At 35.5% G+C, this 16,747-nt stretch overlaps 3 protein-coding genes across 3 annotated transcripts; 2 read left to right on the top strand and 1 right to left on the bottom strand.

The window, feature by feature from the left end:
- Positions 1-430: 430 nt before the first annotated feature.
- Positions 431-3,394, bottom strand: LOC126662330 (lipoyl synthase, chloroplastic). The gene is made up of 6 exons (XM_050356277.2): positions 2,793-3,394; positions 2,285-2,375; positions 2,013-2,170; positions 1,638-1,809; positions 1,217-1,327; positions 431-898 (listed from the first exon to the last, which is right to left on the bottom strand). Exons 1-6 carry the CDS (start codon positions 3,242-3,244, stop codon positions 815-817), a joined length of 1,068 nt encoding a protein of 355 aa, XP_050212234.1. The 5' UTR covers positions 3,245-3,394; the 3' UTR covers positions 431-814.
- Positions 3,395-4,922: 1,528 nt separating this feature from the next.
- On the top strand, positions 4,923-8,384 carry LOC126660318 (heat shock 70 kDa protein, mitochondrial). The gene is made up of 6 exons (XM_050353743.2): positions 4,923-5,168; positions 5,532-5,599; positions 5,729-5,807; positions 5,917-6,483; positions 6,569-7,189; positions 7,548-8,384. The coding sequence occupies exons 1-6, from the start codon at positions 5,094-5,096 to the stop codon at positions 8,175-8,177; spliced, it is 2,040 nt and encodes a 679-aa protein (XP_050209700.1). The 5' UTR covers positions 4,923-5,093; the 3' UTR covers positions 8,178-8,384.
- Positions 8,385-9,442: 1,058 nt separating this feature from the next.
- Positions 9,443-16,396, top strand: LOC126660371 (uncharacterized). The gene is made up of 9 exons (XM_050353839.2): positions 9,443-9,551; positions 9,709-10,297; positions 10,671-10,796; positions 10,880-11,077; positions 11,972-12,199; positions 12,295-13,419; positions 13,838-14,122; positions 14,517-14,955; positions 15,231-16,396. The coding sequence occupies exons 2-9, from the start codon at positions 9,716-9,718 to the stop codon at positions 16,100-16,102; spliced, it is 3,855 nt and encodes a 1,284-aa protein (XP_050209796.1). The 5' UTR covers positions 9,443-9,551; positions 9,709-9,715; the 3' UTR covers positions 16,103-16,396.
- Positions 16,397-16,747: the final 351 nt, after the last annotated feature.

The raw sequence follows: 16,747 nt of genomic DNA, 5'->3' as shown, positions 1-16,747 counted from the left end.
AACAAAACCGTATAATTTTGGTTTGGTTAAATTCAGTTAGAACTTGTTCAATAAATTTCATAACAAAAATAAGAAATTTCAGTTTAAATACACTTGAATAAATAGGCTCTATTTCAAAGTGAAAGTACAATTTCAATCATTTACATTCACATATTACCAAATAAAGAGTTCAATGACAAACTAATTGGCATTCTGGCAAATTCAATTATTCGCCGATCTTTTTAAATTACAGACCGAATTATCAAAACTCGATTCATTTTACAATTTTGATTCATCTTGGTTCAGTAAATCTCTTTTAACCGAGTAATATTGCACACCAAAATCCCTAAAAGTTCGTGATTTGTGTGCACAAACAGGATGGCGAACCAGTCAATACATTGCAATTTAATGTTTATTTTAATATAATCTATCTTCTGAAAAAAAAAATAGGTTTGCTATAAAATGAATTCAATACGCAATTCCGGCATAAAACAACCATCTCAGGCAATGAGAGAGAGACTTGCTGGAAGCAAATTGTTTCTGCAAGTTACCTACGTGTATCTAACCCTAACTTCTTTCAAAATAAACGATACACTTAAATTTCTATGACAACAGTATCAATAATGCTCATCAGACTGGAACATGCTGTACTTGAAACCCCATGCAGGCAGCCAACTGAGTTTGGCATCAGTCTAGGACGAAGTGGACTGAAATAAAACCAACCATAAAAAGAGAGTGGTTTGGTTACATGAACCCACCGGAGCCGCAGTGAAAGCAAGTCTTCATAGGGCGACTGTCACTGGTTATGGACTCAAACTTGGGTGACATGGTGCCACTAGGATTTGGCAACAATGTCTTTTGCCTTTTCTCTCACCATTGTCTTAACAAAAAGCTCTCCGGCCCTATAGGAGGATCGAACCTGAAAATTCACACGCAATAATTCATCTTCTAAAGCTCAATAAATTAAATGAGCTCAATAAATCAAATGAGCTCAATAATGGATTATTTGATAATGGTCTTTCATGTTTTCTTAATTAAATAACAACAGAGTCGAACACACTCAGTTACGAAAACCGTAACAATGTAAAAAAGAGTATATGTTAATTTCAAGATGGTATTGATTTGTTTATAGATTATTTCACTAAACAATATGCATGGCTTACTTCATATTCATTCAAATAAAAATAGAGCCCTCTTAACAAAAAGCAGCCCTGAGATACAGTTATAAAGAGATTACCAAAGGCCCGCTGGCTACATATCGGAATCCAATAGACTCTCCATATTCCTTCCAGAAAGCAAATTTCTCAGGTGTAACATACTCTTTAACAGTCAAGTGTAATGGAGTTGGCTGCATTACATAGCAACTCTTGGATTAATAATGGTCAGAGTGTCAATTTAATCAAAGAAACATGAAATAAAAAGAAAAGCTTAGTGAAGGACATATGATGAGAGATTTGTACTATTAATTGGCAACAACAGAACCAGACAATGGACAATTTGAAAACTAAAAGACGACTAGGATCCATTATAAAACACAAGAGACCAAATTCTTGGCATCCTCTAAGCTAAATGATTAACTGAGGCCTCATAGCATTATACATGAAGTGCTTAAGCGAGATATCATAAGAAAAAGATGGCATATTATTGGTAGTTGGTACCTGTAAATATTGTCCAAGTGTCAGAATATCAACATTTATTGCCCTTAAGTCGGCCATAGTTTCCTTCAACTCGTCATCAGTTTCTCCGAGACCCAACATAATAGAAGATTTAGTTATCATTCCCTCATTGTTGTCCTTCGCATGTTTTAAAACTGATAAACTCTGTTCATACCTGCAACATCAGACTACAGCTTAGAATTAGCACTTTCAATCAATTTTATCCAAAACGAATTGATTGCGTAGCCTGTAAATAAACCAACATCAACACTTGGTTTATGCACTTTTTTTTTGTTTCTGATAAAGATATCTTTACAATTTGCACATAACAAGAAATTGACGTAACCGATGGGCGCACAAATCATCAATGCTACTCACCCAGCTCGAGGGTCTCTAACAATTCTTTGAAGCCTTTTGACAGTCTCAATGTTATGGGCAAAGACATCTAATCCAGAATGCACCAAAGTTTCTACAGCCTTTAAATCGCCACGAAAATCAGAGGTCAAACACTCAACCATAATCTCCGGTTTGAGCTTCTGCACAACATGAGTCAAATTCATCATCAGTATTCCAATCTGTTGCACAACAGAACTTGTAATAACATGAAAACAAGAAAGTAACTCAAAAAATATCCCTGATGAAAAATACACCTTCATAACTTGAACAGTCTCAGCAAAATGCCCACTTCCACCATCAGGCAGATCATCCCGATCCACACTCGTCAGAACAATATAGTCCACACTGAAAAAGTTTTTAGAGTCAATCCACGCGCATGGAAACCAAAACATGCAATAGACAAAAACCTGAAACAAAGATGCCCACAACTCAACTAAAATATAATACTCGATAAATTCCAAACAATTACTTCAATTTCACACGTAACTATGGAAATAATTAGAAAAAAACCAGTCTGCATAACTGTAGTTTCCTTTTACATTTACTACTCTATAATCATTAAGCCAAAGCTCATTGATAACCTCATACATTGTCCGAATTCGACATTTCCACAAACATTCATCCATAACATGACTAAAACTAAGATTCCAAATCACAAGATCAAGCAAAGACTAAAACTTTGAACCAACTAATCAACGAACAAACACATACAATTAAGCACACATAAACCAAACCAAACCAAGAATTCAAATTTACCCTTACCCCCAACTAGCAATAGCCAAAGCAGTATTCTGAGGCTCCAAGGGATCAGGAGGAGCCGGATTTCGACTAGTTTTAACAGCACAAAATCTACAGCCACGTGTACAAGTATCCCCCAGTAGCATAATAGTAGCAGTAGAAATCCCATCACCACCACCACTCCAACACTCTCCAATGTTAGGACATTGAGCTTCTTCACAGACAGTGTTCAGTTTCAAATTGGACAGTGATTGCTTCACTTCCTCAAATTTCTCCCCTTGTGGGGCTTTTTGTCTTAACCATACCGGTTTTTTCACATTTGGGTCTCTTCCTGTGAAGGGCCCCATTGGTTTACTGGTTTGGGATTGAATTGCAGTGGTGCAAAGATTTGATTTTGATCGATTTTTTGTGGGTTTGCGGTGGAAAAATTTAATGGGTGTGGAGATTGGTGAGTTGTTCAGGAGGGTTTGCTCCATTTTTCTGATTTGGGTTGTGTTTTGGGTTGAATTGGATTGAATTTGAAGAAGAATGCAATGAAAATGCAGTTGTGGAATGGCTGTTATTTCAGTTGGTAATGACTTTGTTTAATCCGCCTCTTTGTGTTTTTGTTTTGTTGGAGTTGCTGGTGGTTTACCGGTTTATTGTAGGAGCTGGTTGGGTTCTGTTTGGGCTGATCATTATCGGCCCATGGGATAGCATTCGTAGTAGACCCAATTGCGGGCCGGGTCCGGATAGTTCGGACAGAATCCAACCGATCTCGGTTCCCGTAAAAACCATAAAAATAAGAGCAAATTACTATAAGTGCCCCATATATATCATAATTCATACCTTCATCTCTTCTGTTTAAAAATTAAATAATATAGTCTATCATTTTTATTTCTATTAACAATTTAGTTCTTATGTTCATTTATGGTGTTTATCATCCGAATCAATAAAATAAAATAATTTTATATTTTTATTTAATCAACGATTATGTCCCTCTCTATTTAAAATAAAATTAGTTAAATCATAAAAGAGTGAAAGAATTTTTAGTTTATAATTAGAGTGCCATCATTTCAATCAATTTACTACTTCTAATTATATATATATAAAAAGTTTAAATATAAAATTTTAATCGAAATGTATATTGGATAAATATATTATTTTTATTTAAATTTTATCGAATTTATAAATCGTTTAAAAACACTGCCTCAACGTAAAGCTATTGCTTATTCTCCAAGCAAAGGGAAAATAAACAAGACACTAACCTCTTGAAAATGGCGGTGGACAGCTACACAAATACATTTCTGTCGACGTGGCAACACATCTACTCTGCAAACTGAATCCCGCATAAATTGCCGTTTCCACAGCTAATTCTATTGAAACGACAACTCTTTTCAGAGCTCATGGCACTTTGGAATTAAGGAAATTGGCTAAATAACAGGTTTCACCCTTAAGCTATAAACCTTTGACACAGTCCAGCTTGAAATTATATGCAAATTAGGGATCAAAAATTTTCATTTTTTTCAATAATTGGAGAGAAGAAGCGTTTGTAGGAAGAATCGAACTCTCAACCCAATAGTTTGTTGTTCCGTCTTTTTCTCTTCAAAACAAAAGGCGCTTCTGATTCTGTAGGTGTTTTGGGATATAACTCATTAGTAAATATTTCGAATAAATATTTGAAATAAATATTTTGAAATCTTTTACATTTTAGAAAAGTATTTTCCTTTCATAATTAATTGACTTGACTTATATATATTATAAAAAAAATTAATTAAAATTATACTAACTATTTGTATTATAATAATTTATTTATTCACTATCCGAATAGACTTTTTATTAAATAGTATTCACTATACTCATAAAATGTATATAAAATTATTTTTAATTTAAAAATTATCAAATACTTTAATTTTTTTCACTAACATTATAATTAAATTAGTAGTATTAGATATCAATATCTAAAATAGAAAATTAATCTATAATTTAAAATATTCCGGATAGAGTATTTTTTTTATTTGAATTAAATTTTTAATTTTATAATAATTAAATATCAGAAAAAATAAAATTAAAATATCAGGAAAATATATAAAAATAATAATCTAAAAAATAACAAAAGTAATAATTATTGAACTAAATATTTAGAACCCAACCATTAGAGGATCTAGAAGATTCTACGTTTAGCTAGAGTGGTCATTTTTGCGCCTCACAAAAACCCTAACTTAAACCCTTAAACACAAATCCAAAACCCTTTCTTACACAATAAAAACCCAATTCATTTCTCACTTTCTTTCTTCTTCGATCAAATTCATTTCTCTTCATAACTAATCAAAAGATCCGCCGATCATGGCCGCCGTCGCTCTTCTCCGCAATTTGCGACGCCGTGATGTCGCCGCCGCCCCTATCTCTGCCTATAAATGTGTACGTTCCTTGAATATTTCGTTATAGCGGTGAATTTATTATTCCTTGTTGTTTTAGAGGTTATTTTAATCTTGGTTAAGCTAGATTTAGTACTGATTTTCATTTTTATGATCTTTTTTTGATTGATTTTGGTTACTTTTCTTGGAGATAGGGTTTAATGCTATGAATTGGTTTTTTTAGGGAATTTTTATTTGGGTTGGATCGTGGAAAATATTTAAGGATCTGTGAATTATTTTGTGCTGATGTATTTCTAATTTTTTGGTTTGATTCAGTTGTTATTAGAATTGAAAGTCACAGTTTAAAGACTTTTTCGTGAAATAATTTGTGCTAATTAGAGCTGATTACATTTGTTTTTGTTTTCAGTTGACTGGCAATGTGAAACCATCATGGAGTCCTTCTAATCTAGGTCATAATTGGGCAAGAGCTTTCAGGTAATTAGTTGTGTTTGTGGTTTGTTAATGTTTCTCATGTTCGGTGTTTGTGATTTGCTTATTTATATGTACCCAAAAATCTGTGAGTTGTTTCTGCTGAGAATCTTAATATTTACTTGTTTTGAACAGTGCAAAACCTGCTGGTAATGACGTTATTGGTATCGACTTGGGTACTACCAATTCGTGTGTTGCTGTCATGGAGGGAAAGGTATATAGTTGAAGATTTTACTGTGGGATGCCTGTAGTATGTTTGCCTTTAAAATTGTATGTTCTTTACTTGGATCATTTATTTATATTATTTCTGAAATGATGTGCAGACTCCAAAAGTCATTGAAAACTCTGAAGGATCTAGGACGACACCTTCGGTGGTTGCCTTCAACCAGAAGGGGGAGCTTCTAGTTGGTACTCCGGCAAAACGTCAAGCAGTAACCAATCCTACCAATACAGTTTTTGGAACTAAGCGTCTAATTGGTAGAAAGTTTGATGATCCTCAGACCCAAAAAGAGATGAAAATGGTTCCATATAAGATAGTTAGGGCTTCAAATGGAGATGCGTGGGTTGAGTCCAATGGACAGCAGTATTCTCCTAGTCAGGTCGGTGCTTTCATCTTGACCAAGATGAAAGAAACTGCTGAGGCTTACCTTGGAAAGACGATCACAAAAGCTGTTGTCACTGTGCCAGCTTATTTCAATGATGCCCAACGACAAGCCACGAAGGATGCTGGCAGAATTTCTGGACTTGATGTGCAGAGAATTATCAATGAGCCCACTGCTGCTGCGCTATCCTATGGAATGAACAACAAGGAGGGTTTGATTGCAGTTTTTGATCTTGGAGGTGGGACATTTGATGTTTCTATTTTGGAAATCTCTAACGGTGTATTTGAGGTATGTATTCTTTTACTTTGTGAATTTGCGGCATTTTTTGTATTTTCTTAGCATGAAAATTAATAATTGAATGTGGTCCTTTCAGGTGAAAGCAACAAATGGCGACACATTTTTGGGAGGAGAGGATTTTGATAATACTTTGTTGGAGTATCTAGTTAGTGAGTTCAAGTCAACCGAGGGCATTGATCTCACTAAGGACAGGCTAGCTCTGCAAAGGCTTCGTGAAGCTGCAGAGAAAGCCAAGATAGAGCTGTCTTCGACTGCCCAAACTGAGATCAATTTGCCATTCATCACAGCTGATGCATCTGGCGCAAAGCATCTAAACATTACGCTGACCAGATCTAAATTTGAAAGTTTGGTGAATCATTTGATTGAGAGGACCAGAGACCCGTGCAAGAACTGTTTGAAGGATGCTGGCATTTCCACTAAGGATGTTGATGAGGTTTTGCTTGTCGGAGGTATGACCCGTGTTCCCAAGGTTCAAGAGATAGTTTCAGAGATCTTTAAAAAGAGTCCAAGCAAAGGAGTCAACCCTGATGAGGCTGTTGCAATGGGAGCTGCAATTCAGGGTGGAATTCTTCGCGGAGATGTGAAGGAATTGCTTCTTTTGGATGTCACTCCTCTCTCACTTGGTATTGAGACCCTTGGTGGTATATTCACAAGGTTGATCAATAGAAACACAACAATTCCTACTAAGAAGAGTCAGGTTAGACTTTATAATATTCTTTCTCATAATTAAAATATGGGATTTAACTTGAGCCAATTTTAATAGGTTGTGTTATTGTTCACCTTTGTTTTACCTCTAAAGATAGATGGCTATGCTTTAGTTCAGCAGACACATGATAGCAATTATTTATTAACCGAGTAAATGAAGAGTCAACTGCTGTGTCTTCTTGAGATAGGAGTTACCTTGTAAATGATGGGGATATGTTAATGTTCTCTTGGGCTAGGAGTTGGCTTTTAGATAATTGAGGTGTATTGCTGGCAAACACATCTATTGCAGTCTGTCTTTTCTCGAGTTGTGATATTATAATTTATGTCTGACTGTTGCTTCTCGACCTCAGGTGTTTTCTACAGCAGCTGATAACCAAACCCAGGTTGGTATTAAGGTGCTCCAAGGTGAGCGTGAAATGTCATCCGACAACAAGCTTTTGGGCGAGTTTGAACTTGTTGGTGTTCCACCAGCACCGAGAGGCATGCCTCAGATTGAGGTCACTTTCGACATTGATGCCAATGGTATAGTCACTGTATCCGCGAAGGATAAATCCACCGGAAAAGAACAGCAGATCACCATCCGATCATCTGGTGGTCTCTCGGAAGATGAAATTGAGAAGATGGTTAAGGAGGCAGAGCTATTTTCTCAAAAAGACCAGGAAAGAAAAGCTTTAATCGACATTAGGAACAGCGCAGACACCACAATTTACAGCATTGAGAAAAGTTTGAATGAGTACAGAGAGAAGATCCCTGCCGAAGTCGCCAAGGAGATTGAGGATGCTGTTAAAGACTTGAGGAATGCAATGGCCGGAGATAATGCCGAAGAGATCAAATCCAAACTCGATGTTGCAAACAAGGCAGTATCAAAGATCGGCGAGCATATGGCCAAGAGCAGTGGTGGCGGTGATGCATCTGGAGGCTCTCAAGGCGGTGGCGACCAGGCTGCTCCCGAGGCAGAGTACGAGGAAGTGAAGAAGTGAGCATGCGAAGTCGACAACTCCGACTTGAAGCACGTTTAAGCTGGATCTTCTAAATTTGATCGTCTTTTAGGGTATATGGTTTCTAGCGGTTTTGTATCTAAACAGTGGAGGTTGAATGTATTAGGCAGTCCTTTTTTGTTCATTTGAAACTGCAGATGAAGGGTGAGCCCTATTTTAGTTATATCATCAATAACCAAATTTTTTTAACCTGATTGTTTTGTCTCCTCAGCAAACATTTGAAATCATTCCTTTTGGTAACGAAATTCTTACACTTCCCTTATTGTGCGAGCTTGGTCATGCAAGCATGATTGGAGGGTGAAGAGCTCTCTGGTTGCCAAATATAAAAAAAATGTAGTTTAATTATCATAATTTAATTTAATTTTACAATAAAAATTATTTTACCCCTATGGTAAATCAGTAGAATCATTGAAATAGAAGTAATGATCCAATGTAGTATCATACAACATTATTTTTAAGCCTTCTTCCATGAAAACATATACCCCAAGAATTGCAAATATACCTTTTGTGCAATTATTTGAGATCCGATAAACTAAAAGAGAAAGAAAATATTGGTTACTAATGATCCTTTGGTTTCAAAAAATTTAACATAACTTGATTACTGAAAAAATTCTGAATTTTAACAGTTAATTCCATTTTACCATATTCAATTTTGATTTCAATTTTATCATGTATTGCATACTTTTTTTCAAATTTATTCACACATCTTAACATTGATCTTAATTTTAACATTTTTTTCATTTGATGAACATAAATTATTGAACTACATTACTAAATTAGCTTTTCTTTATCATTTATGGAAGGAAAATGTTATATTCGTGTGGAAATTTGATCTAACGAGTAACGACCTTAGTAAAATACCGTCTAACATACATGCTCACATATTACTAATTTGCCTATGATGTTATCTCATAAATTACTAAATTACATCAATTAATTACATAACACTAAATTATAAGTACTAATAAAAATATTATACATATCAATGAAAAATATTATAAGTAAACAATTTATGGGTTTAATATTAATAAATTTTAAATATCAAATAAGCTACTATTTTCTGCTCAAAAATTTGAATTTATTTAATAAGTTAAAAAGTCTGAAGATGATTTATATTTAGATTTGAGTTTCTATTTGCTGAGTTATTAAAAATAATATATTATCACATAAATTAAGAATGGGCCGGAGAGTTGGGTTAATTTATGATGGGCTTTTGATCCGTTTATAGTCCAGGTTTTTTATGCTTCTTCTTCAACTATCATCACCTGCAAATTAGGGTTTATCAAATTCTTAGGTTTTTCCAATACCAAAAATCTCTAACTTATCAAACAGAAAAAAGACACTGTAATTCATCAGGTACTTCAGTTTTTAATTTAATTTTTTTATTAATCAGTTGAAATGTTTCTATAGTTAATTTTTTTACGAATAGTTTCTATAGTTAATTAGTTTCGAATTTATGAACTTTGATTCTTTGTATGTTAAAGTTACTAAGGTTTTTTTTTTTGTAATTTAGGTTAAAAATGGGAAGCAAGAAAAGAAATTCAAGTTCTATAGAGGAAGTTGATACTTTGGTGCCAAGAACTGAGAATAATAATGCAGTAGTAGGCGATTTGAATCCGACTAAAAAGAAATTGAAAAAGGCCAAAGAAAAGGACGTCGGAACGGAAAATTTGGATGTTCCTGCTACTGCTAGTTCAGTAAAACCAATGGAAAGGAAAAAAGAACGAAAAGCATTGGATAAAAAGAAGCACCGGGTTGCTTTAGACTCGAAACCGAAGCCAGTGGTGGTGGACGTCGATATGAAAGTGAACGAAATTAGTGTGGAGAATGCGGGTTCGTCTAGTAGTGGGTTGCCTGAGTTTCATATTGGGGTTTTTAAGGACTTGGCGTCTGCGGATGTATCGGTTAGAGAAGCTGCGGTGGAGAGGTTGGTGAGTGAGTTAAGGGAGGTTCAGAAGGCATATGAGATGGTTGATAATAAGGAGTTGATTGAAGGTGGGTTGAAATTAGAAGCTGAGAAAGATGATGGGTTGAATAATTGTGCGCCTTCTTTGAGGTATGCTGTGCGTAGGCTTATTCGCGGCGCTTCTTCTTCACGGGAGGTATGTGTTGTTTGAGTTTCATGGAATTTGTGTGTTTTCTTTTGTCATATGGAGTCAGGCTTTTGTTTTATAGGTTGAGTAATGGAAAAAATGAAAACTTTTTGGGTGGCTGTTCTAAAAACAAATTAAAGAAGTAGCACTGATCTCAGATTAAAGAAGAACTCTTATATTCGCTCATCTTAAGAATAGGATTGAAGAAATTTAGTTTTGTTAGCAAAGAGTAGAGAAGCTGCAGTAATAGATCTGGCTTTTGGAGGGTTGGATATTTGTTATGCTATATATCTTTGGTTACAATGAACTTACATGGGTTATATATAATATATGGTTGTTGGCAAACTTTTTTGTAATGTGTGCTTTATCCTTGCTTTTCCAGTGTGCTAGACAAGGTTTTGCATTAGGATTGACTGTGTTAGTTGGTACAATTTCAAGCATCAAATTGGACTCGCTGTTGAGACTAATAGTTGATTTGTTGGAAGTTTCTTCTTCAATGAAGGGTCAGGTGAGCAATGACATGTTTGTATGTGGTGGTTGCTATTTACTCTACAAGGAAGTCCCTTTAGTGACTTTACTGTGCCATTGCAGGAAATAAAGGATTGTCTTTTGGGTCGCTTATTTGCTTGTGGTGCTCTTGTCCGATCAGGAAGAATCACTCAAGAGTGGATGTCTGATAAAGATACTCCAATCCTTAAGGAATTCACTAGTGCTCTTCTTTCTCTCGCATTAAAGAAGCGGTACTTGCAGGAGCCTGCTGTTGCCATTATTTTATATTTGGTTGAAAAGGTAACTTATCGTGATGATTAAATAAAAGTAATTCAATAAGTTTGCACCACTCTGGTCATTGATTTCTTGTTTATATGTGTTATGCGTCCAATCATTACACACTAGCTGTTGTTCAATAGAAACAAATTAGCTTTCTATTAGTTATTTACTTATTTTATTTTAATATATGCATGTTGTGTCATCTCTTTTTGCTTACTTTTTCAAAGTTGTCAATTGTTGCAGTGCGGTTTACCTTCTGTGACAATGACCCTTTTGATGGTTATTTGGTTCTCTTGAAGGGTGATTTAAGCATTATATTAGGCTTATGAGTTCTTAGGTGTATTCTTGCCATTTTGTTTCTGCTAAATAGTTCACAATAGTAAAACCTGTTGAAATTATGTGACGATATTGATTATCTGAGCTCAGGAAATGTGACAATAAGTGAAACACTGCTGAATAGTTTATTTCTATGACTAAATGTTTCTAGCAGTTATAGAAGTTTATTTGTTTTTCTTTGCTAATGGATAAATCTCTTGTTTGATGTTATGCGGTTTAAACTGCTGCTTAGTTTCTCGATAACTTAATTTGCTCAACAGTGGTCTCAGGATTATTGCTGTATAACTCACCCTTTAAACAGAAATTGGATATAGCACTCTTACAATGAAACACAAACCTTTATAGTTTTTCCCTGTTAGGGCGTGATATAATCATAACACTCTTGTAGTATAGTAGCTGTCATAAAATTTATCGTCTTTCCTTATCATGTGTGATTGTGGAACTTCTTAATATTTGTTTGGAGTTTTTTTTGGTTCTACAAACCTTTTCCTTTTCTCAACGTATCTCATATGATATGACAAAACTATATCATGTTAGTTACTTCTCATAGTCTAGATTCTCTCTGGTCTGTGATTGCAGCTGCCAACTGAGGCCGTGAAGGAACATATTCTTCAGAATTCCACTCTTTCTAAGTGGTTTGAAGAAGCCATGAATATTGGAAATCCTGATGCTTTGCTTTTAGCATTGAAACTTCAGGAAAAAATATCTGATGATAGCCCGATGTTTGGAGATCTTTTGCCACAACCATTTAGCCCTAGCAGATTCTTTGCCTCTGACAATTTGGCCTCAATTGCCCATTGTTTGAAGGTGATTATTGAATCTATTACTGCATTTTTTTATATCATGGTAAAACAAAGTAGAAGCCCTGCTAAAGATGCTTCTGTTTGTGTGGAGCATTGCAGGAATCAACATTCTGCCAACCTCGGGTTCACAGTGTGTGGCCATTTCTGGTAAACTTGCTTTTACCTGATGCTGTTGTGCAAGCTGAGGATATGGTGTCGGCTTCCAATTCTCTTAAGAAGCATAAAAAAAGTCGCAAATCTAGCTCTTCTGCGGAAGAAACAGATAGAAGTATTCAGAACTTTTGTGAGGTAATTATTGAGGGAACACTTCTTCCGTCATCTCATGATCGCAAGCACCTGGCATTTGATATTCTGCTTCTACTCCTCCCAAGGCTACCTGCATCTTTCGTTCCCATTGTTCTGTCTCATAAACTGGTTCAGTCCCTGATGGATATACTCTCAACTAAAGAGTCTTGGCTGTATAAAATTGCAGAAAATTTTCTCAAAGAATTGTCAAATTGGGTCGGAAGTGATGATGTAAGAAGGGTTGCTGTCATAGTTGCTTTTCAAAAGCATAGTAATGGAAAATTTGATAACATCACAAGGACAAAGACAGTTAAAGCTTTGATGGCAGAGTTCAAAACAGAAGCAGGTTGTATGTTGTTTATACAAAATTTATCGAACATGTTTGTAGATGAAGGTCACACTTCCGAGGAACCTTCAGATCAGAGCCAGACAACTGATGATAACTCAGAGATAGGATCAATAGAAGATAGGGATTCAGCTGGTGCAGTGGGGAATTCAGATTCCTTTAAAAGTTGGGTTGTGGAGTCCCTCCCTAGTATTTTGAAATATTTGAAGCTGGATCCAGAAGAAAAGTTCCGGGTGCAAAAGGAAATTTTGAAGTTCTTAGCTGTGCAAGGTCTATTCTCTGCTTCCCTTGGTTCCGAAATCACATCTTTCGAGTTACAGGAGAAATTTAGGTGGCCAAGAATAGCAACATCAAGTGCCATTTGCAGAATGTGTATAGAGCAGATCCAACATTTGCTGGCAAGTGCTCAGAAGATAGAGGGGTCACGGTATTTGGCAACTAGTCTTGAGCCCAGTGATGTAGGCACTTACTTCATGCGCTTCCTCAGTACATTACGCAACATTCCTTCGGTCTCTTTATTTCGAACTTTAAGTGATGAGGATGAAAAAGCTTTTGAAAAATTACAAGAAATGGAATCCAGGCTTTCAAGAGAGGTAAAACTGAATATTTTAAATCTAGCTGTTCATATCTTGACAATGTATTTAGTCTGAGTTTTCTGAGTTTTTGAATATGCAAATTTTTGTGTATGGCATTGTCTATTATACCACAAAATTTTAGCTAACTGTACATGTGCCTTGGCTAAAATTGAAATTTTGACAAATTGGAGCATCTTTTGCATTGATTGTATATATAATACATTTTTAAACCAGTGTTTTGGGATTTGTTTTGCTGTCGATTTCGGTGGCTCATTTACCAATGACTCTTTTTAACTTGCACGTTTATGGTTTTGTAATAATAGTTGTACTGTTCGCATTTTATGTCTGTACTTAAGCCTTCGTATCTTTGACATGATATATTGTTTGTATCTAGTGAAGGATCGTCCAATTGCTTAACATGTTTTACTTCATCCAGGAAAGGAGTGGTGGGATGAGTGCAGATGCAAATCGATTGCATTCACTGAGATACTTACTAATCCAACTGCTACTCCAAGTGCTCCTTCAACCAGGAGAATTCTACGAAGCAGTATCTGAACTTATTATCTGTTGTAAGAAAGGTTATCCAACTTCTAATCTTGAATCTTCAGCAGAAGATGAGTTGGCTAGTGATGACGGTCCTGAGTTAATGGATGTACTTGTGGAGACATTCCTTTCATTGTTGCCACAATCATCAGCTCCTTTGCGGACTGCCATTGAACAGGTGTGTGCAGTAATGATAAGTTTAGTTTCTGGATTTTGTTTAGCCGTGATGTTTCCTATACTTATTTAGTAATGCAGATTTTCTGTTGTATTATGTACCTGTCTTGTTACTCTAATTAGGTCAAGTTCTTAACTTCATTTTTTCCCTCAATGTGAGGCATTATACCTTTAGAAGTTTTTCATTTTTATTAAGTTTTTGAATTAGTTACTTGGACAGACCTCTTTTTGGAATACAGTTGCTCTCTGACTTCTCTTGCTAAATAATTCAGTATCATTAAATAATGGACTTAAGGAGGTATTAGAATTGTTAAGAGATTATTTGTGTATAATTAATTTTTATTCCTCTGGTTTTCATTGGCATTGTGATTTTTACTTTGCATGATATATGTTTTCAGGTTTTCAAGTACTTCTGTAATGATGTGACGAATGACGGACTACTTCAGATGTTGCGGGTCATCAAGAAAGATTTGAAACCAGCTAGACATCAAGGAGCAGATAGTGAAGATGATGATGATGAAGATTTTCTTGGTGTTGAAGAAGATGAAGACATTGATGAAGCTGAGACAGGTGAAACAAGTGACAATGAAGAGCAGACAGATGATTCTGAGGCAGTAATTGAAGCTGATGAAGCTGGAAAAGAACCGCCTGAAGATTCCGATGATTCTGATGGAGATGATATGGATGATGATGCAATGTTCCGCATGGATACTTATCTTGCTCAAATTTTCAGAGAGAAAAGAAATCAGGCTGGGAGTGAAACTGCTCAATCCCAGCTAATTCTGTTCAAACTCCGTGTTCTTTCTTTGCTGGAGATTTACCTACATGAAAATCCAGGCAAGTTATTACTTTTGGTGAGATAAGCTGTACTATGGAAATGTTAATCTCTTGATTCTAGCATAAATCTAAATTTGGCCATCAGACTCTGGTGCAATAAGCTCCTAACCTTCTTTGTCGGCGATGTTGTTTTAACAATTACGAAAACACTTAAGCCTTTGTTTGTTTTTTCCGTCAGAAAGTGCCTCCTCTCACTTGCCCAAGCGTTTAAAAGAAAAAGTAATCACTGTTCACGATGCATATTAAAACTCTTCCTTTCTGCCTTCATTTTGCAGGTAAACCTGAAGTTCTGACAGTGTACACAAATTTGGCTCGTGCACTTGTTAATCCGCATACTACAGAAATCAGTGAGCAGCTTGGACAGCGTATATGGGGAATTCTACAAAAGAAAGTATTTAAAGGGAAGGACTTCCCTAAAGGTGAAAATGTGCAATTATCTACACTTGAATCTTTACTGGAAAAGAATTTGAAGTTGGCATCGAAACCATTCAAGAAAAAGAAATCTGCAGCTCTGTCAAAGAAGAAGCAGTCAGCTTCCTTGAAGCGCCATAAAATGATTGTTTCCCTAGCTCAGAATTCAACCTATTGGATTCTAAAAATCATCGATGCTCAGAATATTCCTCAGCCTCAACTGCAGAGAGTTTTTGATATTTTTAAAGAGGTGTTGGTGGAATATGTTGACAATAAAAGGTCTCGAATTAAATCTGAATTTTTGAAAGAAATATTTCGAAGAAGGCCATGGATTGGACATCATTTATTTGGGTTGCTTCTGGAGAAATGTAGCATTGCAAAGTCAGAATTTCGCCGAGTAGATGCTCTTGATTTAGTGATGGAAATATTGAAATCGATGGTTTGTTCTAGTAGTACTGATGACGACAGCCGCAATGCATCAAAGAAAATCTTGAAAAGCCATCTGCAAAAGCTAAGTAATTTGATAAAGGAATTGGTTACAAATATGCCAGAGAACAAGTCGAGGAGAGCTGAGGTGCGAAAAACTTGCGTCAAGATCTTTCAAATTGTGTCGACGCATGATATCACCAAGCCTTTTTTGAAAGCGTTGACCCCCGAGGCTCAAGCTGCTTGCGAATCTCAACTCGGTGAGCTTTTTATCAATTTGAAGAAAGCCAGTGACAGCAATAAGAATTGATATTGCTTCACATCTTTGATATTATACATCACTGAAATGTTGAAGCTCCCTGCTTTTTGCCTCAAACATATTTATATATACTAGGTTCAGTTAGAGTCCAGAATTGATGCTTTAACTAGAAAATCAGTGTTTTTTGTCTTATCAACTTCTTGCTACATTTATTGGGATTATCTGCCAGCTGCTATTTATGAGTTAGTTTATGTATTATTTGAGAATACTGTCAGGTTTTGGTAAATGCATAATTCTTGTATCACTTTGATTATTTGAACCTATGATCTATCCGTTTTCGAGTTATTTTTTTTTCCTGTTAAATTCTTGCGCAAAAGATGTTAGTTCATGGATCTGATTTGCATATGTTTGTTAAATTTTCCAGATAAATGTTCCTTTTGTTTTTGGAACATCAAATTTCATCAAACTTGCAGCTTGTTCATCATTTTCTCTGCCCACTCATATGCATACTCTTCCTTGCTGTTCGACATTAATGTCTTGAATAAGTATCTAAATGTAAACCCTGTAAGTATAAGACGTTGCGTGATTGAGTTAAAATCATCAACTAACGAACCACATCAATTTAGAATTGACGTGGCTTTCATTGATCGGCGATTTTAACTCAATCACGCTACGTATCTTATTCAGATGATCTGC

Source organism: Mercurialis annua, linkage group LG8, assembly GCF_937616625.2.
Source record: "Mercurialis annua linkage group LG8, ddMerAnnu1.2, whole genome shotgun sequence".
NCBI lineage: Eukaryota > Viridiplantae > Streptophyta > Magnoliopsida > Malpighiales > Euphorbiaceae > Mercurialis > Mercurialis annua.
The sequence above is the reverse complement of the archived record's forward strand: the minus strand, read 5'-3'. Positions and strand labels throughout refer to the sequence as shown.

Bases quoted from the DNA above. Each gene is read 5' to 3' on its own strand.
- LOC126660318 (XM_050353743.2), top strand. From the start codon at position 5,094: ATGGCCGCCGTCGCTCTTCTCCGCAATTTGCGACGCCGTGATGTCGCC. The intron at 5,169-5,531 runs GTACGTTCCTTG...TTTTGTTTTCAG, and splicing joins CTATCTCTGCCTATAAATGT to TTGACTGGCAATGTGAAACC. The intron at 5,600-5,728 runs GTAATTAGTTGT...TGTTTTGAACAG, and splicing joins AATTGGGCAAGAGCTTTCAG to TGCAAAACCTGCTGGTAATG.
- LOC126660371 (XM_050353839.2), top strand. From the start codon at position 9,716: ATGGGAAGCAAGAAAAGAAATTCAAGTTCTATAGAGGAAGTTGATACT. The intron at 10,298-10,670 runs GTATGTGTTGTT...TTGCTTTTCCAG, and splicing joins GCGCTTCTTCTTCACGGGAG to TGTGCTAGACAAGGTTTTGC. The intron at 14,956-15,230 runs GCAAGTTATTAC...TTCATTTTGCAG, and splicing joins TTACCTACATGAAAATCCAG to GTAAACCTGAAGTTCTGACA.
- LOC126662330 (XM_050356277.2), bottom strand. From the start codon at position 3,244: ATGGAGCAAACCCTCCTGAACAACTCACCAATCTCCACACCCATTAAA. The intron at 2,376-2,792 runs GTAAGGGTAAAT...AAACTTTTTCAG, and splicing joins TTGGCTATTGCTAGTTGGGG to TGTGGACTATATTGTTCTGA. The intron at 2,171-2,284 runs GTGTATTTTTCA...CATGTTGTGCAG, and splicing joins AGACTGTTCAAGTTATGAAG to AAGCTCAAACCGGAGATTAT.